This window comes from Balearica regulorum, chromosome 2 (assembly GCF_011004875.1).
Source record: "Balearica regulorum gibbericeps isolate bBalReg1 chromosome 2, bBalReg1.pri, whole genome shotgun sequence".
In the NCBI taxonomy this organism is placed as follows: Eukaryota; Metazoa; Chordata; class Aves; order Gruiformes; family Gruidae; genus Balearica; species Balearica regulorum.
The window spans coordinates 38,115,294-38,141,131 of record NC_046185.1 but is presented as its reverse complement, the minus strand read 5'-3'; the positions used below and the strand labels follow the sequence as shown (position 1 = coordinate 38,141,131).

The 25,838-nt window shown below is 41.8% G+C and overlaps 3 protein-coding genes and 1 long non-coding RNA gene across 5 annotated transcripts in view; 1 reads left to right on the top strand and 3 right to left on the bottom strand.

Moving 5' to 3' along the window:
- The window catches only part of ARFGEF1 (ARF guanine nucleotide exchange factor 1), a 270,777-nt gene that overhangs the window by 39,156 nt on the left and 205,783 nt on the right, over positions 1-25,838 (bottom strand). The gene's annotated exons all lie outside the window — the stretch shown is intronic.
- LOC142600351 (uncharacterized) lies at positions 93-16,079 on the top strand. The gene is made up of 5 exons (XR_012833789.1): positions 93-416; positions 12,454-12,514; positions 14,641-14,673; positions 15,451-15,539; positions 15,863-16,079. It is a non-coding gene; the product is annotated as an uncharacterized LOC142600351 (long non-coding RNA).
- Positions 3,349-9,893, bottom strand: TCF24 (transcription factor 24). 2 transcript variants are annotated; one of them, XM_075743945.1, is made up of 5 exons: positions 9,870-9,893; positions 8,655-8,740; positions 7,616-7,710; positions 6,275-6,684; positions 3,349-3,728 (listed from the first exon to the last, which is right to left on the bottom strand). In XM_075743945.1, the coding sequence occupies exons 4-5, from the start codon at positions 6,656-6,658 to the stop codon at positions 3,615-3,617; spliced, it is 498 nt and encodes a 165-aa protein (XP_075600060.1). In that variant the 5' UTR covers positions 6,659-6,684; positions 7,616-7,710; positions 8,655-8,740; positions 9,870-9,893; the 3' UTR covers positions 3,349-3,614. The 2 variants fall into 2 exon arrangements, with proteins under 2 accessions (XP_075600060.1, XP_075600061.1); XM_075743946.1 differs by lacking the exon at positions 9,870-9,893 and having other exon boundaries at positions 8,655-8,757.
- PPP1R42 (protein phosphatase 1 regulatory subunit 42) overlaps positions 15,518-25,838 on the bottom strand; it is a 23,691-nt gene continuing 13,370 nt past the window's right edge. Inside the window, exons 7-9 of the mRNA XM_075743948.1 lie at positions 24,721-24,849; positions 23,299-23,452; positions 15,518-15,904 (exon numbers count right to left, since the gene is read on the bottom strand). Of these exons, the coding sequence (XP_075600063.1) occupies positions 23,316-23,452; positions 24,721-24,849 (266 nt within the window). The 3' untranslated portion in view covers positions 15,518-15,904; positions 23,299-23,315. The remainder of the gene's footprint in view (positions 15,905-23,298; positions 23,453-24,720; positions 24,850-25,838) is intronic.

Here is a 25,838-nt window from a genome sequence, read left to right as displayed (position 1 = left end):
GTGCCTGTGGAGACCGCCGGCGTGGCTGCGTGCGCATGCGCGCGCGTGGGGTGGGCCGCAGGGGTCCCGGTGCCCGGTATGGCGGCGGCGGCCGGCCGGGAGAGATGGGTCAGGCCTCCGCCCTGGCTGTGTCCTCGCAGCCCCCCCGGCTCCTGGCCCACGGGTGGCAGGCGCGTCCCTGCGCCGTGGCTTCCCGCCCTTAGGCCGCCGCGGCAGCGCTCCTCCCCGGGCCCGGAAGCCCTGAGGGGCGGCCCGGTCCGTTTGGCTGCGTGCGGTGCCGCCGCTGACAGGAGTCCGTGGGGCTGGGGTCTGCCTCCCGCCGGGGAGCCCTGCCGGCCCCGAACACGCCGGGCTGTATCTGTGGGACAGTTCACGGGGTCGCGGCTTCTCTGAGAAAACGTCAGAGTTTATTCCAGGTGGGTTACGAAAGTCAACACGACTACCTGAGATGGAAGCACTTTCTTTCTGGTGGGTCTTTACACAACAGTATCCTTAATAAAACCCAGCGTTTTCAACCTTAAAATGCTTCTGTTCCGAGTAGTCAGTCTTTTAGAAGTCAAAGCCGTGGGAAATACATCTTTTTGGTGTTGTCATTCCTTGTTTTACCCAAGCACAATGAACGCTTTGTCCGAGCGGTCTCTGAGGAAGAAAGGAGTGATCGGCAGGGTACGTGTTAAGAGACAGCAACGCGTGACTGGAGGGCACGGTATTGTAGTTACAGCTGTGTGCATGAGGAAAAAAGGATCTGTATGTCGTAGGTTTGGTGCATGTGGCCATGTGAAGTTTACCCGTCCTGTCCCTCTGAAGGAGAAGCTGTGGTGACAGTAACTGGGGTTTGCTAAGATCTTCAAGTTACTCCATGAAAAACAGTTCCTTTTGATAGCGATGTGTGTACACTGTAGAGTATTATTCCTAAACACATGTGTGTTTCCAGTGCCAAATGCCAAATTGTCACATTTCAGTATATTAGGAAATAACTGTTCCTAAGAAATACAGTGTTGGATCCAAACATCACGTTTGAAGCAAACAGGTTCAGAGGATCAGTTTTGATCCTGGTGTAAATTCCTGGAAGACAAGAGCTCTCGCCCTGGTCGAAGGAAGTGGGTTGCCTAACCTGGCGTCTTGGCTCTGGAAGAAAAGGCATAAAAATTTGCAGCTGATGCAGAATAAGCTGTCTCAGAAAAAAAAAAAAATCCCAACGCATAGACATGGGGAGTTCTTCTGAAGTAAAAACCTGGTGGTATAATTCTGCATGTTCTTACTGCCCTTTAATACATCTATAAAATGCTGCTGAGGTCTTTGCATTGTAACGTACGTGGTGACAATTTATACAAACATTGTGGGTACAAAGTAGCTCCGGTGTTTGCTGCTCAGTTTGTCTGTCTTCTGACCGCTGTAAAAACTCTGCCTGTATTGTTGTAGAAGTCCGAGTAAAGATGTTTCCTCCAAGCCATCCATTCGTAATTTTCCATGTTTCTAACCCTTATTCCTATCCATTTTTCGTGCATTACTTCATTAATAAGCAGTCAGAATCTTTCAATTATATTTAATGAAGAAGTGTTTAAAAACTGGGGATGTGTCTTCCCCCCCCCCCCCTTGTTTTTTCTTGAGCTCTGTCCCTTCCAGGTGTATTATTTAAGAGCCTGTGAAGTAACTAGGACCTCCGGGCTAGGTAAGAGCATGCAATTGATGCAAAACATCACCACATTTTGTTTTCCCTATGCCATTTTGTGTGCATGATTCATGTGTTTTGTTTTTATTATTATAAGACCACTGCTACACAGCAGCAGCTCAAGGTTTGACATTGACTTCTGGCTGAGATTTTGCTTGTCCTTTTTCCCCTGACTTGATGCCATTTGTTTAGGTCTCAGTTACATACAAAACTAGACTGAACTCTCTGTGCTTCTACATTGCTACTTGGCAATTTTTCAGTCTAACGCATAAGCTGTGCCTTATACCTTCACCTTGTACAGCACAGTACTCCTGGAAACCCTCGCTGCTCTGTCACGCTGTCATCCTACTTAACTATCGTCACCTTTACAGCTCCTCCGCATCTCCTCGTTAATGTCTCCGAATACAAATAGCTGTCCCAATAACAAGAGGTTGTGTTTTTCAGAAAATAGATTAGTTTGCGTGGTTGATGGTGCTCTGGCTATGTAATTTTCATAATAAATCCCTTACAATGGTAAATAAGAAATATATGCCTGAAATAGTTTAAATATATATATGAAGTATTTTTACTGTTTGAAAGAATAATCTTGTTAAAAGCTCAGCATGCTGCAGGGATGGAAGGGAGTTCCCCATTCTACCCTGCTTTACAACTCTCACATATCCTAGATGGTTTGTCCAACTCTTCTCTTGTCTCTGCTAGTTTTTATATACTTTGTTGTTACACCGGAGGCCTGGTTGTCTGTGGTACGGGACAGTCAATTTGCAATGACATGCTCAGCACCTCTTGAAAGACATCAGAAGTTTAACTCTTGAGTAAAAGCAATAAAATATTTTTTTAAAAATAAAGGCTGTTCTTACTCATATTATTTTCTGTTTTCCTAAATGTCATTTTAAAGCTTAAACTGTCAAGTCTTCAGAAAGAAGTTACTATTAATGCAGAATATCACTATTAGAAATTATCAGTCCTGTACAATGAGAAACCAATACAGATTTTGCAACTCAATAAATACATGATGTTCACTGAATAATGTTTATTAAAATGTGTACCTCAGCAATAACAAACTATATGAGAAGTGCAGTGTTTTACAGAACAGATACATCAGGTGGCATTTGTGCCTTCACTTTCACCTCTTCTTGCTTAAGTTTCAGTGAAAAATGTGCAATAAACATGCCAACTCTTAAGGCTCACTTGCTTGAATGCATGAACCTGAGGATAAAAGAACCCCAATATCGTGAGCAGGCAAGTAGCTGTACTGGGGTAACACTTCAACACATTTTAAACCCCGTAACATGCAACACAATCATATGGATCAATACAAGCAATACTTAACATACAGAGCAGTTTGGGTCTGGGGTACGTAGCGCTGGGCGTACACAGGATAGATCTCAGCGTGTTTTTACTCGAGGTGAACGTGCATCCACATTTTCAAGAATAACTACATACATTTAAGATTATCTGCAGGCCGAAGCCCTGACCCGACAACTGCGGTCGCTGGGATTTCTGCTGTCGGCTTCCCGCAGCGCAGAAAGCGCGTGCGGTATTTCCACTGCTGGCTTGAGACTTGCCCTTTGCTTTTCGGCCAAGCCTGCGTCGCTCCTTCTCCCCCCTTTCCCACAGCGTACCCGTCCGCCGCCGCTCCCGCGGGCGGTGAGGTTACCTGTTCTGCCAGGTACCAGCTCTGCCTTCCTGGCTGCCCTCCTCTTGGTGCTGACTGCAGCCGTCTTCTCCTAATCCCCCAGCTCAGGTCCCAGCAATGTCCTCTACGCTAGAAACCAATCATGCATCACATTAAGTTAATGAGGTACTAATTACACTTAAGAATCAATTCCTTCTCTTCTATAAACAAAATTTCAGGAATTATATTTGGCTGTAGATATTCTTTTTTAACTTAAATATATATAAGGTGTAATAAATAACGTTTTTTTCAAAGCAAGAAGGGAAATTAGATTTGTGAAGTTGTTGATGTTTCTCCTTGGTTTGCGCCATCTCCTTGTGCCGAGTGAGTCAAAAACTGTCCCGTAGCTCCAATGTATAGCCTGGAACGCATTGGCCACTTCTGCAAGAGAAAAGACAAGCACAGCGCTGAGCTACTTGGGAACTGCGCAGCCTGAATGCAGTTCCCAGCAAAGCTTTAGGTGTTGATGAAATCACAATGTGAGAAAAATAAGAAACTGTTGCCATTTGTTGGAAAATATCTTTAGAAGCTGGGTAAGGGAACCAAAGTCATTGGTAATTAATCGTGAGGCGCAGCTCCTAAATCCCCCCCGGGACCCAACCACAGGAGTAAGTCATGCGGATCAGTCGTCGCACCACAGTTTGTACAGTAGCTGCTCTGTTGGTAGAATAAACCACACCATTCCTGTCGGCGGTGCCAGGGATACTACGGGGATACGCCAACACCCGCTGAGATGGCAGCCCTGTGTGCATACCCCCCTGTGCTGGCCGGCCCCCACGATACCGACTGCAGCACAGGGGCTGCTGAAAACTGCACTAAAGGGAATTTAACATCATCGCTCCCTGGCCGTCTTCAGCACTGACAACTTCTTGGTCTTTGTCAGCTCCAACGATTTCAGATGAGACAATTCATCTTTCCGTTCATTGATTATCAGAATAATTGGCTCCATTGGTGTTAAATATTTATCCTTATAGCTCAGGATTCTGAGCTCGAGCTAGTTAGTTACTCCAACAGCCCGGCAGTAAGGATGAGTGCAGCTGGGTGCCCCTCTCTTGGGAGGACGCGTTCAGCTCCAGTTTGATGTGCCGAGTTCATTATTAGAGGGGTGGATGTTTGAAAAGATGACTTGTCATACACATTGGATGCAAAAAAAACCTTGAAACAGCCAGCATGTTTTGTACCAAAAGAATACTTTTTTTTTTTTTAAGACCCTTTTGAGAACAGGCTGGCACCTTTCCTGGGTAATGAGAGAGCTCTAAAATCTACAGGGGCTTAATACTGCAGGTAAATCTCAGCTCTCTATTTAAAGACATGAAGCAGCAGCATATTTGCAGTTGGAAAGACCGTACAATCTCATTCAGTATTTTTATTTCAAGAGTGATGTTATGAATTTCCTGACATTCAACATCTGACTTTAAAGTCATTAACCATATTTTTTTGTTCATTGTACACACAACTGTACTTGGATATTTTACTTTCCTCACTGTATGTATTTACTGTGCCCGATGTATGAACGTAGTTAAAGTCCTTATCCGTACTGGTTGTCTCATATCCGCCACTTTGGGGTGGCTTTTTTTGAAGCATGTACTATGATTTGTCTGTGACACTTTTCTTCTAGTGTCAGTTAAAAAATGAATTTACTGCCAGGAATATTAGAAAGATTGGTTAGACTCACAGAATCTCTACAAAACTAAATACAGGTAAATAGCACATAAATAAGATTATAAAAAAATAATTGCTAGATCAATCCAGTGTTGCTGTATGCCAGCAGCCCAGGAAATGTGCATCTGGACCATTTAACTGCTGTAATAACTATTTTAAAGTATTCTTCTGGCAGCTGATAAATAGTACCATAGCTGTAACAGTTGGCAGCTGATAAAAAGTACCATAAGAGACCTGTGTCCTTTCACTCTGATCAAGGGAACTAACAGAAGCTGCTTCAAACTTACTTTGAAATACATCACAATATTATTTTTTTTTCTTAAATTATAGCCATCTTCTAATTGATGTAAAGGTTTTGCTTTCTTAATGAGCCTGCTAATCATTTAAGTGGCCTCAGAAGCCTAAGTTCACATCATGCTATTTACAGCAACCGACACTGTGAACAAGAAACTCTGAATTAGTCACTTGATAGGAATTAGAGGTTACTTCACAAATTAATCTTAATTAAGTCATTCTGAATTCACCAGACTTTAAAAAAAAAGAAGAGAAAAAAAAACCCACCGCAGTGCTCTGTCTCACTCCCTGAGACCAGAGCCAAAGAAAACACCCCATGGTATTTAGGAGTCCCATCAGTCACTGAGCAATGTATTTGAAACCAGTTTCCAGCCCCAGTCCTCTCCCAGAGCAGTTCCCCTTCCATGTCCCCTCAGCGTCACTTTTTTTGACAAAGGGAAGAGCAACAACAGCGTATCCCAACTAGACAAAACGAATGCATCGGAAGAGCGCTTTCATAGGAGGAATTCACAGGCGGCCAGTAATTCATGCCACCTTCGGCACCTCTGCAGAAGCGGAGCAGGCCCAGCCGTGGCTGGGGTTGCCACTGTGGGACAGCCCATCACCTCAACCACCGTCATCCCCTGCAGCCGGTTTTGATGGGTTGGGTGGGGGATCGTCAAGGTTCCCACATGGGGACCGAGGAGGCGCTGGTACTCCTGTGGTGCTGCCCTCCGCCTTCACTTAGGTGAAGGCCCTACGCTGTATTTGATGGTTTTGTGCAAAGTCCCTGGAGCTGGAGGGACAAAGCTCCAGGACATTTCCAGATGGCCCCTAGCACCTAGATGCGATGGTTAGTCGAGGCAGTCCTTTCATGCTTTAACCCTAGCAAGGTAAATAAGCTTGAAAGCTTTAGTTTCATCTTAGTATCTTTAGCTTATCATTTACTTCTTGACCGAGAGAAGGCAGTAGCTGCTCCTCAGCTCTCCTACCTTGACAGGGTGGAGGTATCCATCCCCTCGGAGGGTACCCAAGCCCTCTCCTGGTGACTCTTCCTCATCCTGGAGGCTGCGGGTGAGGTGTGCGATGTAGGTGGTGGCCAGGAGGAGTACATCCAGCTTGGAGAGCTTGGTGTCGGGCGGCACGGAGGGGAGAGTCTTCTGCAGCTCGAGGAAGGCATGGCGCAGGGTTTGAACACGGCTGCGCTCTCGAGCGGCGTTAGCGGCGGCGGGTCTGCCCGGAGGTGCCCCAGCCCGCTGCCCCGCTACCGAGGGTGGGCAGGAATTGCTGCCGGCAGCAGAAGGCAGCAGGGAATCGGGCTCTGTGCCCGGGCCGGAGATCTCCTCGCTGCTCTCAGCTAAGTGTCCACAGTCCATTGGTGACTTCCCCGGCAGGGTGGGTCCTGCAACCAACAAGAACATCTCTAAAGCCAACTGCTGCACCAAAGCAAATGCTTTCTAAAAACAAGGATTATCAGAAAAACAAGTGCTGCCTGTGCCAGGAAAAGCTGGGATGGCTCCATGCAGCTGTATCAGCTGCTTTTCTGCTCGCTGCTTATATATTTGGTATCACACACAGGTATGGAAACATAAGTTAAAAACTTCACAAAGTTTGGTAATTAATTTTTTGGGGGGCAGTATTACACAGGGCAGTTTCTTTGAATCACTCATAGCCCAAAGATCACCCGGCTTTTCTGAGAAAACCCAACCGGCAACGCTGAGCAACACCACCACAGTGCTTGCCATTTACAACCAAATAAAAGTTAGGCTAAATGTGATGATTTTTTTTTTAAAAAACACATTATTTGTATAATTTGGGATGTGGGACTGTGTGTATATTTTCTATTTACCTGCCATTATTTTATTTATGGTCCTTTAAGTGATCAGCACTCCATGGATTACAGAAAGAAAAATACCATTTTTCAGATGCAGCGGTAAATGGAGCCACAGAGCATAGTCCTGACTTTTTGAAAGACAAAGCTCGGTTCACTATTTTAAAGGATCAGGAACCGACTTCTGCCCTCCCACTCCTAACACTAAGGGATTTCTGTGCTTATCCTGTAGCTTCTACAATTTCAAATGTAAAAAGCATCTTGTAAACTGGATTTTGGCCATGGGGGGGCAAAAGAACACTTTGAAAACAACAGCGAAAAGCTCCTTTTGAGCAAAGCTGAAAATAATGACCGCAAAGGTCTTTTCCCAGCTTTCAGAGAAGACGGTCAGTCAGCTCTGCCTATAATAAAACTCACCGTCCTTTAATTCCTTCGATTCCACAGTAAAATGCAATTCAATCAATATTCCTCAAAGCGCAGCAGATCATAGCTAGACTACTACCTGACCAGCTGTCCTTAGTCACGCAGCCCTTCTAGGTGTCTCAGACAGATCCCAGCTTCCACCCCGTGGGAGCAGCTCTTGCTGTGATGGCCCAGCTAGACACCGAGGGTAAAAACAAGTTATTAGAACTTTACATTTCATGAAAATACTATGTAATTCTAAAAAAATAAATTTATGTGTGTCAACGAGTGAAGATCTAAATTTACAAAAATTAGGCCCTGTGTAATTGCAGCTGATAATGGCAAAAAAACCAAGACAATGAACCAAGTCAAAGATTTCTTGCAGAGAAGAGGAAAGCTTGCTAAATAATCTCTAATTTGATGGTATTTAGAAGACACTATTATTTTTTGTGGTTTACTGTGATTAATTTGCTGTTAATCTGACTCACAGAGTTTTATCGGGTAATTTTCTCTTAAACAGTAGCCCAGTTTAGACCAAAATTATTTGTGAAATACTCTGTGTGTGTTATAACTGAAAACCAAAGGAAAAAATCTCATTGTTCTTTTTTATTGTGGTAATTATGACCTATACAAAATAAAACTCACTTTAACTCTGTATGAGCTTGTCTTGAGTGAGGGCTGAAAAACAGTCCTTAAATTGGCTATTTCCTTTAACTTAAAAAAAAAAAAAAAAAAAGCCCCAAGTGCTTTTTTTCTTGGTATTTTCTCACCGTGTCATGTCACGGTCAGATCTAGATGCATTTTAGTGGCAGAAAAAAGTCATCTCTATTGCCACTGTAGAGTCAACACAATCATGAAATATGGCAGAAGAGTTTATCAGTTCAGGTTTATCAGCGGGATGTCTCATTTGCCATCCCATTGAAATCTCACTGAAAGGAGGAAGCCTTCCCTGATTACTGGAAAAGTTCAAATTATATCAAGAAACAGACAGACTGGTTTAGTGTAAATACCTGCCCGCCCACTGAAATACAGGACCGAGGCTGGTTTACACGCAGTTCTGATTTTGCTGTGTGGGTGTACAACCCAATTTAGCACAAGAACGACTTTGTGTGCCATACAGCACGTAGAAATGCACGTACCTGAAAACCTCATTTCCTTGGGTGTCCCTTGAAGTGAGAGTTTCTGTTTTAGACGCTTCACAGCTACATCGGATGAAATTGTGGGCCTACAGAGAAAAAAAAAAAAAAAAAAGGCAAAATTTCAGCTGTGGAAATGAGAGCTTTCACTCTGAATCAGTTTCTTCGCTATTAGATTTCCCCATCAAGTGCATGCAGCGGTACCCAACAGCCCAGCAAAGCCTGCGACACAGAAACACAGGATATGCTGTAGGTCTGTACACGTGTAGCCAAAATGCGGCAGTCCCTGGGCTAGGAAGGCATTTGCTGCGCGCTGGGGCTGGACAGCGTGACTCCGCGCACCGCTGGGGTCAGGGTGCACGCTCTGAGCGCTGCGCCCTGTAAACCCAGGAGTCGCCCAAAAAATTGTTGCTGAAAACCTAAAGGAATGAAGATGCCTCTGGGCGAGAGGCAGATTCCATGTAAACTCCTTTAAAAGTTTACAAGAAAGAGGTTTGGTTTTTAAGATAATTGCAATGATTTTTGCAAACACCCACTTGCTGCCTGTGTGCAGAGAGACCTGGAAAGGGGTGACAGTAAATCAAAGTATTTCTATTATTTCTAAAGCATTTCTATTGCAGTATTTCTAATGCAGGCAGATACATTCATGTTTTTACATGACATTAGAAAGACATAATCGTTTGAAATCGAATTAGCTTACCAACGAAAACAGCATAACATTTATTTTAGTCTCATACTCCGTTTGAATGAGATGGTGATGAAGGCAACCTGCCCACACGGACAGGGAAAAGATCGAAAACGCCAGAGCAGAGTACACAAATTGTAAAGAAACAGGTGCAAACCTTAGATAAACTTGTTCGCAGCCTTTTCAGTTATTCCTTGGGGGAGAAAGTATAGTGAATCTAGCTTATTTTGCTTCGTTTTTAAAAAGACCTTGCCCTTTGCCTAACTCCGGTAACCGTGAACTGAAATACTCTGCCTGGCGCAGTGAACGAGGAACCTGCCGGTGGGTGCGGGCAGGCAGCACCGGCGCCCACCCGCACCGCCGGCCCGGGAGGCCGCGGGAACCCCCGCCGGCTGCGCAGAGATGCGCGACCGCGGCTGCTGCGGCGGCCCCGTCCCGCACCCCCGGCGGGTGAACCCGGCTCCCCGCCGCCTCGGGGCGATCCACCGCGACAAGAAGGGACCCCGCAGTCCCCGGCCCGGGGATGAACTTACCGTTCCTGCCCGGAGCGGCTCTGCCCGGAGCGGCTCTGCCCGGCTCAGCCCCCTCCCAGCGCGTCCCGTCCCGTCCCGCGGCGCCGCTTATAAGCCGGCGCGGCCGGTGGGTGCGGCGGGCTTGGGTCACACCTGGTCGCCGGGCTGCCCCTCGGCAGCCCGGACGGCAGCGACCGCCCCTTTCCGGGCGGGTGGGTCATTAATCACGGAGCTGTCGGGGGGCGGCATCGCTTCCCCCCCACCCCTTTCTTCGCCCGGCTGCCGGCGTTGCCCGTGCGGGCCCCGCCGGGGGAGGCGGCTGGCCGGGCCGGAGGGAGCCCGCCGCGCCGCCGCTCGCCCTGCGCCCGCTGTTTTTGTTGGGATAAAGTAACGGTTTTGCTGGAGGAAAGTAATTTAATCGCTGGGCTGGGAGCTCAGGCGGTGGTTTGTTAAAAGCGAGTCCGTTCTCTCCGCTCCATCGCCGCTTCTCTGGCTCCGGGAGGCTCCCGGGGCGGGGGGGGGCCCGGGCGAGGCTCCGTCCCGGAGCCGCGGGGGGGGGAATGGGTCGTGGCTGCCCGGGTACCTCTCGTGGGGGACCGACTCACACGCGTGGGTCCAAACGCGGGGTGGAAACACGAACGGGATTAGGCGCGACGGCGCGGGCAGAGGGGTGATTTAAAAGTGAACGGGGAGCGATTAAAAATTAGTAACGTTAATGAGAAGGGACACTCAAAATAAATAGCGGGGCATGGAATTGGCCCAGAAAAACATTTTGAACGAAGCCTGATGGTGCGATAACAAAGACACAATAAATCAAGCCTCGGGCGCAGTAGAAAAACAAAGTCTGAGCGATTCGTTACCGGTTTTGCAGCCAAGAAAATGAAGGACGAAATCTTCAGCAGTAATTGGAAGCCCCGGGAAGGGATGAGTTAGGGGCGGGAGGGACGAGGCTGGAGAGGACCCGGCGGGGGGCGGCCGTGGCCGCGCAGCGGGAGCGGGCACCTGCCCTCAGCCCCCCCGGCGGGGCTGCTGCCGCCTCCGCCGCTCCCCGGCCCGGCAGTGTCCGCTAAGCGGCCGCCGCAGCCGCGGCCCTCGGGGGTGGCACGAAGCGGGCGAGCCCGTCCCAGCAAAACTCGGGCTGCGGCCCGAGTATTCCACATCCCGCACCCAGGGGACGGGCAGTAGCCCCCGCCCGGCGCCCGCCGGCCTTTGCTCTCGGCGCGGTATCCGCAGCCCCACGGAGCCGCCTCTGCCCGGGTGGAGAGGGCTGGATGGAAAGGGGATGTTGTCGGGCTGCTTTAAGGGAGATTAATTACTAAAACCAAAACTGTGCCCCAACATTTACCCTTGCCTGGCCTGGCAGCCTCGACAGGAGTTTTCCTTTCCCCATCAGGAGTTACTCTGACCAATGCTACTCCGTCAGTATTTACAAGGCCACGATTATGGGTGAACCTACACCAGGGACCCCCCCCTCCAGCCTCTTGGTGCCCAGAAGAAAGGCAGCTGCGGCTCCTTAGAGGACAGTGGAGGCAGCTCCAAGCAGCCCCGCCAAGCCAGCCTCGCATCCTGGCCCATGCTGCAGCCCCAAGTTATCCAGGTCTGCCTCCACGTGTGTGAGCATCACTGAATCCTTTCTGCAGCTAAAACTTTTTAGAAACTCACTTGACAGACGCAGCTCTGTTCAGCCAGCCTCCAAGGCTCCACAAGCGGTTCTTGAACATGTCCTTAAATTTGCACTGAAAACACCCTTGCTGACAGCATGGTGTGATGCAGGAGAACCAGACTCCCCGGGGAGCGGGGACACTCACCTTCCAGCCCTAGTTCCCCTGGGCTCCTCTATCATTGTGATTGCGCTGACTGGGTCTGGCACGTGAGTCTGGCGCCCAGCTCTCCACAGCCCATGGAGGTATGGGTATGTCCTGCCCCCGCCTGCCCAAGAAATGTCCACTCTGAAAGGACTTTTGACTACAGCATGGGACCCTCTGCGATGTTAATATGGGTCAGTGAGAAACAGAGGACTTAAGGGTAGGCGTCCTAACTGCCTGAGACTTCCCAGCCACCCTAAATGAGCAGCTGATGAGTGCCGTGATCTTCTTCTCTGTTCTAATGTAATTTTTGACACAATAGTATGGTGGGTTTTTTTTTTTTTTACTTTCCTATTGCGCACACACTGTGTTCAGCCTCAGTGCAGGAAACCCAGCGGAAGGAGTTGGCAGAGAAGTGGTGGAACCCCCAGTACCATCTTTTGATGGCTCCAAACCGAACTTCTGCAGAGTGTGGGTAGAGATTGCACAGTGAGATTTGTGAGCGGGGTTTGGAGAGACCAGCCTGGCTGCTAACACTGTCACCAAAGAAGAGGTGCTTTAGATATAGTTAAAAAACCCCAAACAACCAGATATAAAGGGAGAGATACTTGCTCTTTGTCCCATCAGGACTTTCTCCAACCTCAAGACTCTTCCTCCATTGGAACCAAAAAGAGATCCTGTGATTATTTTCTTGATCAACCCATTATTTAAGTATAAAGCTGTAACAAGCTGCTGCAGCTGTTTCTTCTTCTTTCCCAGATAAATGTCTGAGAATTACTTCCCTGCCTTACCTTCCACAGTATATTTCACAGCTGAGAAACACCAGTGTCACAGAAGAGCCAGATTTCCAGTGTGATTTAGGTAAGAAAAAGTTCTACCAGAGACAGAGTGCTGTTTTTCCAGGTACACGTTGTTCCCTTCATGTCAAATTATTTTCTGGTTTTACAGCTGCAATTCAGCATGAACATTCCTGGTATTTCTTTCCAATTTGTTCATTTTCTCCCATTCCCATTTCTGTATAAGGACTTAACAAGCCTGTTTGTCTGCTGGCAAGGTGAAGCGTGGATATCGGTACTTGCTGGTGGGCTACCAGAAACGTGGCTTGTCCGAGTAAAACAGCTACGGTGCAGCGCCACGCATGGGCTCCATCTGATCACGTCCCACTGATTCCAGCTGTAGCTTGGGGGGGCGAATCAAAGCCACGGGAGAGTCAAAATAGGTTGAAATTCAGCATTTCTGCTTCATGGGGAAATCTCAATATTTCATAACGGGAGTGCATTCCAAACCCAAACAAGTAATTTGAAAATTTCCAATTAAATACTTCTTTTCCTTGCTTCAAATGCCATGTTGTTAGTGCATGGTAGGACTACAGCATATTCTGCAGTTATGTCAAATATGTTACATTACGGTGTAGCAAAATAATTTTTATTGTCTTTTCTAAATTACTGAAGGTAGAGCTGCTTCTTAATACTGGAATACCAGACACATCAGTGCCTCTCCTGTATGCTGTAAGAAAGATTTTAACATTGAAAAAGAAAATAAAGATCTTTCCTTCCAAATTTTCTGATGAAAGTAGTTTAGCTTCCAAAAATGTTGTCCTAATCAAAATTCCATTTTAATGACAAAGTTTTTTGATGAACATTTTCATTAGCAACCCTAAAACAATCAAAAAGTTCAACTTTTGCTATCTTTTACCTGCCTTAAAAATTGTCTTCTCTCTAGGTTTTTTCCATCCACGGCTATAAATCCAAATATTTAAAAATAAATGTTTTTTTAAAAAATCACATTTTCAGAGGCAAGTTGCAAAAAGGAAGCTTAAGTGAGTTTAATAGTCCATTCTCCCAGCTACCACCAAGCAGCAGACATCCACTTTTCTCAGTAATTACTTTAAAAATCTATCTAAAATACATATCAGAAGTGCTCCATTCTAATGTGCATGTGTGTACATATGTGTGTGTGTACATAAGTGTTAGTCTTGAAATATTAAGACTTGGTCTTACATTATTTAAAAAGACCCGAGTCTTTTTAAAGACTTAGAAATACTGAGATCCCACCACAATTGCATTTCATACCCAGAGGTATTTAAGGAAATACATCAAAACTGTTCTGTTCTAGGTCACAGAAAGGTGAGCAGTTTGGAAGGGTCTCCATTAGCTCAGCCGCTCTCATTCTAGGAAAAGAGAAAGGGAAAAGAGGTAAATCCTGAGAGCCCCAGGAGATCTGGCTCACAGTTTTCCCCCGCTAGCAGCCATGTGAGAAGCACAGCGTCGCAGCCAGCGAGAATGAGCAGAGTGGGAGCCGAGCAGGGTAAGGGCTGGCTTTGCTGGAGCTAAAGTGTGACTATGCATCAAATGACAGAGCGAATGATTGCGCTCAAGGGGAACCGCAGACGTAAAATGCAGGGGGTTAGAGCAGGCCAAAGAATGGGACTGAACATCCACGTATGCAGCTGGGACAGAGCCAAGCTATTACAGAATAGGGAAAGTAAGAGGGAGATTAGATCCAGAGAGAGCGAGACCCACTTTGCTGTTTCGCCAGCAGAAAACTTTGATAGCGGTTTGCTTCAGCTAGACGGGAGTTGCTTGGAATCTGTGTGAAACTCCATGGGCCATGCTGTACATGGAATAATTAATTCAGGTCTTAAATAGTTGATTTAATGGACAATCAATTAAAATCTTAAAGCCAGAAATACTCAGCAAGTATGATAAATAAGTCACGCTCTAGATGGCTCACACAGCGTAACCCACACTGAGAAATACTAAAAATCCATTAAACTTTTTTAAATGGGTGTGTGCAAGGGTGGAAAGGCTCCCTCAGGTAACGCCATGCTATAAAGACCAGGAGGTGACTTTCTAACACGCCGCATTGAGTCAGTAATCCAGCAGCTGCCACATTAAACATGCTCACCGAAAGTATTGACATTCTTCTCTGGGAATTGCCTAAACAAGAAGCAACTTTTTTAATGTATGTTTTTCTGTCTTCCTCAGCCTGAATATCATTGATGATGAGAAGCTAAAACAGTAAGTATCATGCCTGGTTAATACTAATTTCAGTAGTGGAGTAATAATGACAGCTACACATCAGAGCTTTATTTGTTGGTTTGTATTTTCCTATTCTGATGGCAAATCACTCACTCGCTTTAACAGAAGCAAGTGGCACCTCAGGGTTATAATACCACCCATTTACTACCTTAGTTTTGGAAATTCATTTCTTTTATAATGGAGATAAATATCTTGTTGTTCAAGGGGAGAATGCATGCAGGAGTTAAATTTATTTGAATTATCAAAGGGCAATAAAATATAAACAGTAATGAAATACACAAAACATGGAATGCAAAACGACAGATCCTGATTTCCTTATCCAGGAAAAATTCCTTTCTTATTTCAGAGAGGGTCTCAAACGTAAGATGCTGAGCAGACATTTGTACAGAGAAACTCCACTGGGAAAGGTTTTATTCCGGAGCAATTTACAAACTGGGCTTTCCTTTCCTTATCTGTACATTTGGAATTTTCCTAAACCTGAAGTCTCAAGCATTCATTTAATTACTCAAACTAGTGCAAAGCAGCCAAACTCAAGTCCCAGTTACTTAAAGCAGAATTTGAAGTAAAATTAATGTGTAATACTCCCAATCCAAAAATTAATCAGCACAGATATCATTAATCTTCTTGTGCTTTCTTTCCTAACTATGCCATGTTATTCACCAGAACTTGGAAAAATCCAAATGATGGAAATTATTTTTTAGGACTACAGATCTCAATGCTAATATCATATGCTAATTGCTCCTTTCTTTTTCGAAGTAAGAGACTACAGGCATGCCCCTGCATAATTGCTAAGAGTATCACAGATGGAAAGAAGCAGCTACTCAGGTATTCAGGTCACAAACTAGGTAAGATGCTGGTTAAAAACAACTCCTTTCTTGAGGAAGCTGAAGAACCAGGCAACCCGTTTAGGCTACCACGGGCCGATGTTTTTACATGCTTTCAATACAAAGCATTGCTTCTAATTAAATAGGCAGTTCCCTTATTTTTTCTGAATGCTTTTAAAAGGCAGTGTTAAGCTCAACATACTTCATTCTGTCTGGTTTTGAGATTACAAAGATGCAGATAACATACCCAAAGAGACAGCAGTACCTTTCTTTGTAAGTTTTGAGGGGGGGAAAAAAATCCAATAATGGCTAAATCTTCACATCCTGTAACTTCTGGCTTTTAGAATTCAACTTAATTCTGCCATTACTTCCGATTCATCCTCAACCTACATCAGAGAGATCAGAGAAGACAGATGAGATCTTCACGTCAGAACCACACCAAAGCCCCTATCGCTCCTGTCTTCATTGACGCTTCCCAGGACCACACAACATTTCTACAGAATTTATAATCTGTGTTATCAAAAGCTGCAGATAAAAAAAAAAGAAGTCTTTACCTATTGTAAGGATGCAGTGAAAGCCTTGCCAAATCCCAATGCCAAATCTGAGGGCAAACTCATCTGAAATGAGAGAATCTGACAGTCTGGGGTAGTATATATACCCTTATATTTAAACTGACCGGCTTTTTCCACACACACAAATGGTGACAGTTAACAATTCTGGCCACATAAATTTGGATCAAATACTGATAATTTTCAAGTTCTGCAAGAAATGAAATCTTAGTAATAATCAAAGCAATTTCTCATATAAATTGAATCAGATAAGACTCAGTCTTTTATTCCAAAACATTTTACTACAAACTATGTAACTGATTATACCCAACTTTACTGGACATGTAATTAGTGATTACTATGACAGTCTAATACATTAACTCTCCAAGAACAGAAGATCTTATTGCTCCAAATCTCTTTTCGAATTGAAGTATTAGTCTATTACATGGATCATTTCACAGCTGGCTCTGATTTATCTCAGTTTTGATGCAGCAATTAATTTTGCTCAGAATTAAGAGAGCAGAAAGATGTAGTCAGTCATTTCTGTAGTCTCTGGTTACAGCGCTATTTGATTGAAGGGGTAAGGTTCAAATACATATTTTTTTAGCAGTGAACTTGTAGAATCCTTCAAGGCCACATGACAAAGTAAAAAATCACAGTCAGTTTTTTTTCCTAGCAAAGTAAAATGTCACAATATATAACATTTGTGATTTAGTGACTCTAAATAAGCAGGTTCACATATTAATTGATTCCTCTCAGCTATGTTAGTCAGGACAGCTACTTTGCACAGTCCACTGAGATAAAAAATCGTCAGGAAAAACAAGGAAGAGCCTTTCAGACCCACTTGTTTTTATCAGTTACACTCTGAATTACAGTCACATACTTCCCCATATTAACAGATCACGTATTTGAACCTTCATCCTGAAAAATCAATGGGCACATCTTGAACACTGACTCAATTTTTTCACTACTTTTTTTCCCTTTCTGCCCCAATCTCAGAACGTTTGGATTGTGTATCTGTATCACAGGCAGTTCTATACACTGCTTTATACCTGCATATATAAAGAAATAATATGGCATTGAATTAATTTACATGTTGCACTGATTTTAATATGACATTTAAGGAAAAATAGGAATTTTTCATCAGTTACTGATCTAAAGTTTAAATGTGAACTTTAGTTCAGTAACTCAAACACTGTGTGTGTACATAGCGATTACAAAGCTTATGTATCTACACATATATTCTGATTATTGTCAGAGCAGTACCAAGGGGAGCTGTTCAGGCACTGATGCCTTATTTTTTTCCCTTTTGGTACTTGTAACACACCAAAAAGCTACAACAGCACTGCAGATTGCTCTGAAAACATCAGACTCCTTACTGGCAAGTCCTGGTGTCACACCTCCTAGGTCCTAGGAACAGATTTTGGTGAGGAGAGACACCACCGACAGTAGAGGATGATCGAGTTAGGAACCACTAAGGCAAATCTGACATATCCAAGTCTTTGCAACTGGATGAGATGCATCGCAGGGTGCTGGAAGTGAATTTGAGGAGGTATAGCTGTTGCTAAGGAATTAGTGGGTGTGATGCTGTCCTCCAAAATGTAGCACCTCATCTTGCTAGATGAGGGCACAATGATCACATTTTCACCTCAAGTTTGTTAAAGCAGCTGCTTTCTACTTGTCGGATTGGGAGTATGCCTACAGAATGTGTGACAGGGTAACAGGAAGACAAATATCAGAACAGTGTTTCTATCATTGCAGTAAATTAGTTTCTTGGAACTGACTTCAACCAAATAGCTTCCAGGGTTATACTGAAGTTACTACAGAATTTATTTATATATCCCTATTCAAGTAGCAGTCTTTATTTTAACCTCAAATTGCTTTTTAAATCTCTCGTGCAGGTATCTCTTTTAAAAACCTGAAAACACAGCATTGTTTTCTTACTTTGTTAATTTGATTCATACTTTGTGTATATAAAAGTTATTTTAATAATTTTGTAAATTAGTTACGGAATAAAAAAATGTGCAATGCTAATGCAGCAGACTAAAAATGTTACGAAGTTTTGAGGTTTTATCTCAACAGTAGTCTGTAAAAGTACCGACAACAAAGATACAAGGATAGGAAAAAAGTAAACACTGCACCCTGGATATCTGTTACATTTATCTAATAACTATTATAATGAACATGTAACACCTGCAAAATAGATATGCAAAGATTTTAGTTTGCTTCTTGTTTATTTTACCATCCTGAAGTAGTACTTCATTCCTGATACAATTTTGATAGAGCCATTTACAAGATGCAACTCACCTTAAAGTCACTGAATAGCCCTCTCTATATATACATTCTGTTTAAAATGTTACTGACTTACGGTTGAACTCAATGATTTTAAGGGTCTTTTCCAACCTAAATGATTCTAAATATTCGTGTATTTTATGTAGAATGTTTCAAACAGTCTGGGTTTCGTCATTCTTGAAAGTGTATTACAGCCCGCAGACCCAGATGTGCCCTGGTAAATTTTTGACCTGCTACTGATGTTGCACGTGCCATGTGGTCTTCTAAAGGAAGGATTAGGAAATAGCACGTATCTCCTAGAAGAGGTAGCAGGCTAATGCAAGCAAATGTGCTCCTGCCAGCTTGCCAATCAGCAGGCATATACCTCCCAACAAGAATGTGTCTATAGGAGATTTGGTCATCCAGACATGTAATAGTACATGCGGGCTAGCTGGCAATCTGCTTATCTGGAGATGCGCACTCTGTCTCAGTGATTTGAAAAAGCATTTATTCTTTTCAAGGGCACAGTGGGTCCATCAGTGCATGTGTACTGTTAGTACTTTAGACTCTCTCTCTTTCCCAGTTTTGGGCAGAGCCAGCAGCACAGAGAACTGGAGTGGGAAGGCAGGCACGGGGATGGCCAAAAAGAGATGCCTTTTATCACTGTCTTTAGGATGCTGACTGATGTGGCAGTGTTAAGTACTACAGTCTTGGCATATATTAAAACTACTTTTTTTTTTTAATTACCACTACTGAAATTTAAGTTTAGACAGAAGATAATGCCGTTTGTATATCATCTTGCATGTTTGTAATGACAGAGTTCTATTTTTCCTTCTAAACATATTATGAATTATCATGGGCAGAATCTTTCAACACCACATTCAGCAAGGCTGTAAACGTGGATACAGAAGATACCTTGAAGGTACACAGTACTGTAACATTAATTATGGTCCTACAAAAGCACTTACACTCACCTTTGCTGGTAGTGCATATCCTCCAGAAAAAAGTGAACCAACCACTAAATTGGCTGAACTGCCCACTGAAACCTTACATGGGCCGCAGTAAGCAGTAACTGCTAATACCTGACCTCCATTCAAATGGCTGCTCTGCTTCAGCAACGCTATTTAATTTCAGAACTTCCTCTCTTTATCCTTACACTTTATCTAGCGTTACGGTGAATAATTCAATGACCAGTAAATGCCTTACATTTCTCTTCCACAGCTTTCATCACTAATTGCTGATTAATACTTTCTAGACCTCACTGAGGAGATGTTTACATTTGTCTTTCAACACCACCACCAAGGAAAGGCAGTGGGACGGGCTGTAACTGCTGGAAAAGGCACTCCAGGTCTGTTCGAAACATGCGCTTTAGCTCTGCCAAAGTGCTCCAGCTGGTATCTCCAAATATTTAATGCACCTAATTCTGAATACAGTTGGAGTGTCTGCAGGCAATTCAGTAGCTAAAACCACCTCTAGAGTGCACAGCTAAAACTGGAACTGCACTGGTTTGTATCTTAACACTGTATTTCCCCTTTTTCGGAAGCCAAGGCTGAAAATATTTTCTATTTTTGAATTTTCAGAAGTTTGCTGAAAGTGCTATTCAGCAAGATAACAAGATATAGGTTACCTGGAGGTAACACATTCCCCCATCACCCTCTCAAATAGAAGAAATATATTCTGTGATATGAAATAAACATCTGTTTGTAAAAGTTATGTTTTGGATATACAATCATTATAATCTCAGTATCAGCCCTCCCCAAAAACCTGCCATATAATAGGCCTTAATAATTCTATCTATTGCATTGCCAGTTAGGTTTGTATAAACTAAATCCCAGTATACATGCGGAACATTTACATTCTTATCTGTTATCAAATATACATGTAATTTAGTCTACATAGATTTAAGACCACACAAATAACTTAAACTCAAGGCATTTATAAATATTTAATAAACAAAGAAATACAATGTTGGTAAAAGCACCTGCAGAAGAGCTAAGAAGAGGGAGAACTAACATTGCCCACTGCAAGTTCCTTCCATTTGAACTAGAACTTGAACTATACAGGATGTGGATGGGGGCTAGGAGAATGGCTTATGATTATTTGGCACAATCCAGTGCACTTATTATATGCTGACTATATAATTTAAAGATATTACCATATTGGCAATTACATAACATGCACTGGAGAGACAAAAGGTGACTTTCCCACCAAATTCTTAATTGCAAACCTACTACAATATTTAAGTCCATGAGTAAGGAAATGTGGGCAGAAACTGCTGATTAGAGTTTAAGTTTAAAACATCAAAATTTCAACAACTTCTCTACTCAGGGACAATTAATAACAGTGTATCCCATTGGAAGGTATTAGGTATCTTTAAAATAGTTAAGTGATTTGTTTTCTTTTAATTACTTTCTGCCAATATCCGTAATTCTCTCTAAATGTTCAAAACTAACTTAAAATCCAATATAAAATTGCTATTGTTTTTATATCATCCAAAAAGAGAGATTAATGACATATTTCAGTAATCTAGTAATAATTGGCTTTTTTCACTGTTCAAGCTGTATGTAATCCTCAGTGGATCTTAGATGTAGGTTAAAAAGGTATTTAACGCCTGTTTTTCAGTTGCCAAGGTCAAACATCACCTAGCATGTATAGGGAAAGAGAAAACATCTGTTGGAATAATTTATTTGACTAACACAGAGGGTAGGATTAAAATTCACTAATGTCTTTGGTCTGATACTGAATTTCAATTAAACAATACAGGTATTTGTTCAGTTTGACAAAATTTCCTCGCTTTACATGTGGGCACATTTATGTATAGCGCTAACTACTGGATCTGGCAAGGCAATATTGTGATTTGTCATTATTTCATATCTGCATATACTCTGAGACTGAATATTTCTCTATTTTTTTTTTTTAAATAAAATTTAAAGAATTCACAAACTTTTAACTAATTCCCAAGACTCTGGTTTCCATAGAATTCCACAAGATTAGAATATGTCTCAAGATCAGTGATTACACATGAAATTGTAGCATACAGCAACCTTCAGTGTCCAAGATAAAAGCTCTGCTTACAAGTTTTTAAAAAATATTAAATGCATGTCATTTGACTGGAGTTTTTTCTAACCTTTATGTGAATCAGAGTAAAATCTTCTAGACTAATAGTAAAAAACCTAAAAAATACCACTCAAATTGTTTAATTTGCAAATGTAAATTAATACGAATATAGACATTTTATTCCAATCAAGTATGGAAGATGCAATCTGTGCCTTTCTAGGGTCAAAAGGGATTTCAGTAGGACCAGGATTGTACTCCAGCTTCTTAATACTGGAAAAATTTTTGTCAAGCAAAGAAGCTCAACAACTGGGCAGATTTTTAACATAGCTGAGTAGAATCAGAATGCTTTATTTCAAAGGAGGTAGTGAAAGTTCTTACACTGAAGAAAATAACTTTCTGGGAGGTGCTGTACATGCGTGTTCCATCCTTTATTGGAACTAAGGGGAATGGTAAATGAAAAGCGTAGTTTTATTCAGCCTGACCCAAAAGACAGAATGTTAACAAAGATGAAATGCAAGCTGACAGAACACTGAGCATGTGGATAAACTCATTTTACAATGAAATTAAAAGAAAAAAATGCATGTTTGTATGGCATGAATAGGCTGTACCCCTCTAAATTTCACAAACCTGGACTATGCACTGGAAAGTAATCATGTAGTACTACTGTTTTGTGAGAACTAGCGCATTGTTCCTGCAGTTCTTGTTTTTAAACTTCTCCACTGCTATGTGCCTTCTGCAGCAGAAAAAAAATTAAGAATGGGCACATATATCACGAGTTCAGTTTCTTTTTAGGCCAGAATATATCAATTGTCATATGAAGAACAAAAATGATACTTTGGAAGACAGCAGCTCTGTGATTTGCAATTCTTCCTCCCTCCTCAAGGGAAAGGCAGCTATTTTTAATCAGAAGGAATAATCAGTAGGAACAAAACTGATGGAATAGAAAGTGGTAAGTTGTCAAGAATAAAATAGTATTAAATGCTGCTCAGTTAAATTTTCAAACATACTAATAAATTCTGATTTGAATGTAAAATAAACCACTACATTAGTAATTTAGTTACAAAAGAATACCTGTGTCAGTTGAATTTATTTCTTTCTTTTATCTACAGCACTGATTTTTTTGTTGGCCAGCACAGCTGATAAATAATAAAACAGTTAGGTTAAAAGTAGCATTACAAATCTGGAAGGAGTGATATTAGGTCCTAAATACTGAACTAAACTATTACTACAAGTAAAACTGGAAAAACTATAGGTCCCAAACTGCAAATCACTATGAGCAGATTTTATTTCCACGAACAGTTGCATTAGAGTTCACAAGGCTGCTTAACATGAGTAAGGAATACATATGCTAAACTGTGAATTGCTTAAATTCATCTAATGTCTAAATGTCTGTAAGACACACACCAGATTTTCTTTCTTGATTATCTTGATGGTCTTGAGCTGATGCTGCAGGAAAATGCTAATCAAGTATATAATACACTGGAACATGTCTATCAGAAGTATCAGAAGTAAGCTATAATGATGAAAAGTGATTGTTTCTCCTTCTGCATGTTACTGCATGCATGGGATCAACCTTCACCAATGTTGTTGACAGTAACCATACTTCAAGAATTAACTTTGATATTTTACCTTTCTGGAAGATTACAATCAAATGCATATGACAGAAACTAGTAACACTGGAGTAAAGGTATTACTATTAGCTAGTCTACTGATTTAAAACCAGAAACTGAAATCTATTACCCTATCTTTCAAAGAAATAAAGACAATAAATAGAACATGGTAAAAAACACCCTGAAACTGATTTCAGATTAAATTCCACCTTCATGTACTAATTTTCCAACTGATTCAGTAAGAGCTGTACAAGCAATAACCAACAGAACTAAGAAGATGTCTGAGGAACATACCTGAGGCTTTGTCTGATTTATTTTTTTTCCAGGACTCTTGGCAGAGGGTTTTTTTTCACTTTGTGTGTCTCAGACAAAACTAAAAAATTTGGGTTTTCTTTCACAGAGCTACTGTAGTGAAAGGGAAGAATAGGATAAGATGTTTCAAAGTCAGCTGCAGAAAACAAAGAAAAAAGGATTAATTCAATATCCCAAGTCAAACCATATCTCTTTTAATATTCGGTACGATTGAACACAGGTTCCAATATATCTTGTTATAGAAAACAGTGTGATAAGCCTTAGGGTAAAATGCCTCAAATTTGATAATTGAGAATGGAAAACTTTGTATGAAATTATGGAAAGATCTGCAAACACTGATGAAGGTGAATATTATAGCAGGTATTCCCATTCAGGCAGAGTTATTTGAAAGGGAGTAAATTCAATTGTGTAGCAACACCTTATATCGGTAGTTATTCAGAAGACAGGCTATTACTTTCAGAACCATAGCCATTCACATATGGCTTCCAAACACTGAGCAGACTGCAACTTTCTTGGGACTGAGGCTGACAGGCTGAGTGCTTTCACTTCATGTCTTCAAAAATAACTGATCTTCATGAGATTTCATGAATTAGTAACTGGAGATAGTATGGCTATAAAGAACATGCTCTCTCCCCCAAGTTACACATCATGGTTTATCTTCTGAAAGCAACAGTGTAACCATCACCAATTTTATTTTATAAAAATGCTCATTCAAACCATTCTGACTAATTTAAAGTCTAATGTCTGTATCCAAATCCTGCAAGATGGCAAGACATGCTGTTAAGTCATTTATGTTTTAGTCTACAGTCAACTCTATAACAAAAATCCCCACCTCATCATTTTTTAAAAAACTCAAAGCTTATTTCAGGTTTTGCTTGAGCTTCAAAATTTATTTGTTTTCCTGCTTCAAGAACATGTTGCCTTTTCTTTCAGGTTTGAGGCTTTTTTTCCTCCAAGACTTTTTTTCCTTTCCAAGTTTAAAACTTTTACTTCTGCTAGACATGTATCTTGTGAAGGCCTTTAAAAGGATTAGCAATTACACAGATCAAATAAGTATCAACCAGTAGATTTTAAAAGTCTGATGTATTTCATGCATATTTATTCTTGAATGTCCAAGACTTTTTCTTTTCTTTTATATGGAAAGTAATCATGAGTATTTACAAACATTAAAAATGTACTAGCTACTCCTTTCCATAATTCTGGGAGACTGGGACAGGAAGAACAAACCACCACATAAACTAGTGCTAAAATTAAATTTTATATTGGAAAAGTTCAATTTCTACTCCTGGGTTTTAGTCTCACCACCAGTACAAGTCTCATTTTTAGTATATTTACTGTTAGCTGCTATTTTATTGTTTCTAGAATATTGCAAAGAAGCATGAAGTAATTGATTAGTTTGCTTACAAAAATGTAGATAGGCTGCATGTTCATTTGTCATTCTTTCTTTGTTTTTTTTCCTGGCAGCTTTGGAGGCTTTCCAATTCATTAGGAACTGTCTTTCCATTTCTTTAATTTCTTTCCCATCAAGGGATTCTGTCAAAGAGAAGAGAACATTTTCTGTGTTACCCGAACTTAACTAAAAGGCAGTACAAAGCTGTATGTAATGTGTACTGGTTCTATATTTGCTCTCTTCAAATCTTTTTTGCTCTTCTTAGTCTTTTGGTAAAAAAAATACCTTATACAGCTCGATATTCATATTCAAGCTGCAAGAGTGAGTTGATACATGTTAATTACAAAAGAAAGCTTCTATTATTTTTAGAAATTTCAAGGGATATATATATATTTCACATTCAGTTAACATGCAACACATTATAGAAAGTTCTGAAGAAAAGATATGCTCTTACAAAATATATATATAGATGCAGAAGTTCTGGTTAAGAGAGATAAACTGCATGTCTTAGCAATCAAGGAATCCTACTGATCACGAAGACAGACAGATTTGGCTCTTAAGGTTAACTTTACTCACTTAGGTGCCACAAAGCATGTTTCCTTGGTTACACCTGCATTTTTGAGTCAGACCAAATGAAAGACCTCATTTCACCACAAATTTAGGTTGCATTAGAACTGTCCTAAGGCACTGTTGTTTTCATTGTGCAGGTAGGCTTTTTCGTTTTCTTAATGGCAAATATTTTGTACTCTCAGAAAAAAGAAAAACAAGTTCTGTAATTACAACTTTTAAGATAATTGCCACCTTTATCCAAAAAAGTGAAAAATGAGCAGACGTTTTTTACTTGTTTCTTCAGTATGAATACTTAAAATCACAGAATCATAGAATCTTAAGGTTGGGAAAGACCTCTAAGATCATCAAATCCAACCGTCGACCCAAAACCACCATGTCTTCTAAACCAAAGTGCCACATCTACATGTTTTTTGAACACAAACTTCTTCTATACTTACATATAGAAGACTAAGTTGCTTCCTTTTATGCTAAAGTATCTCAAAATAATAATGCAAACTGCATCACAGTAAGGTTGAGATTAACAAATACATTCCTAACATAAGTGTAAACTGCTTTTAAGGAC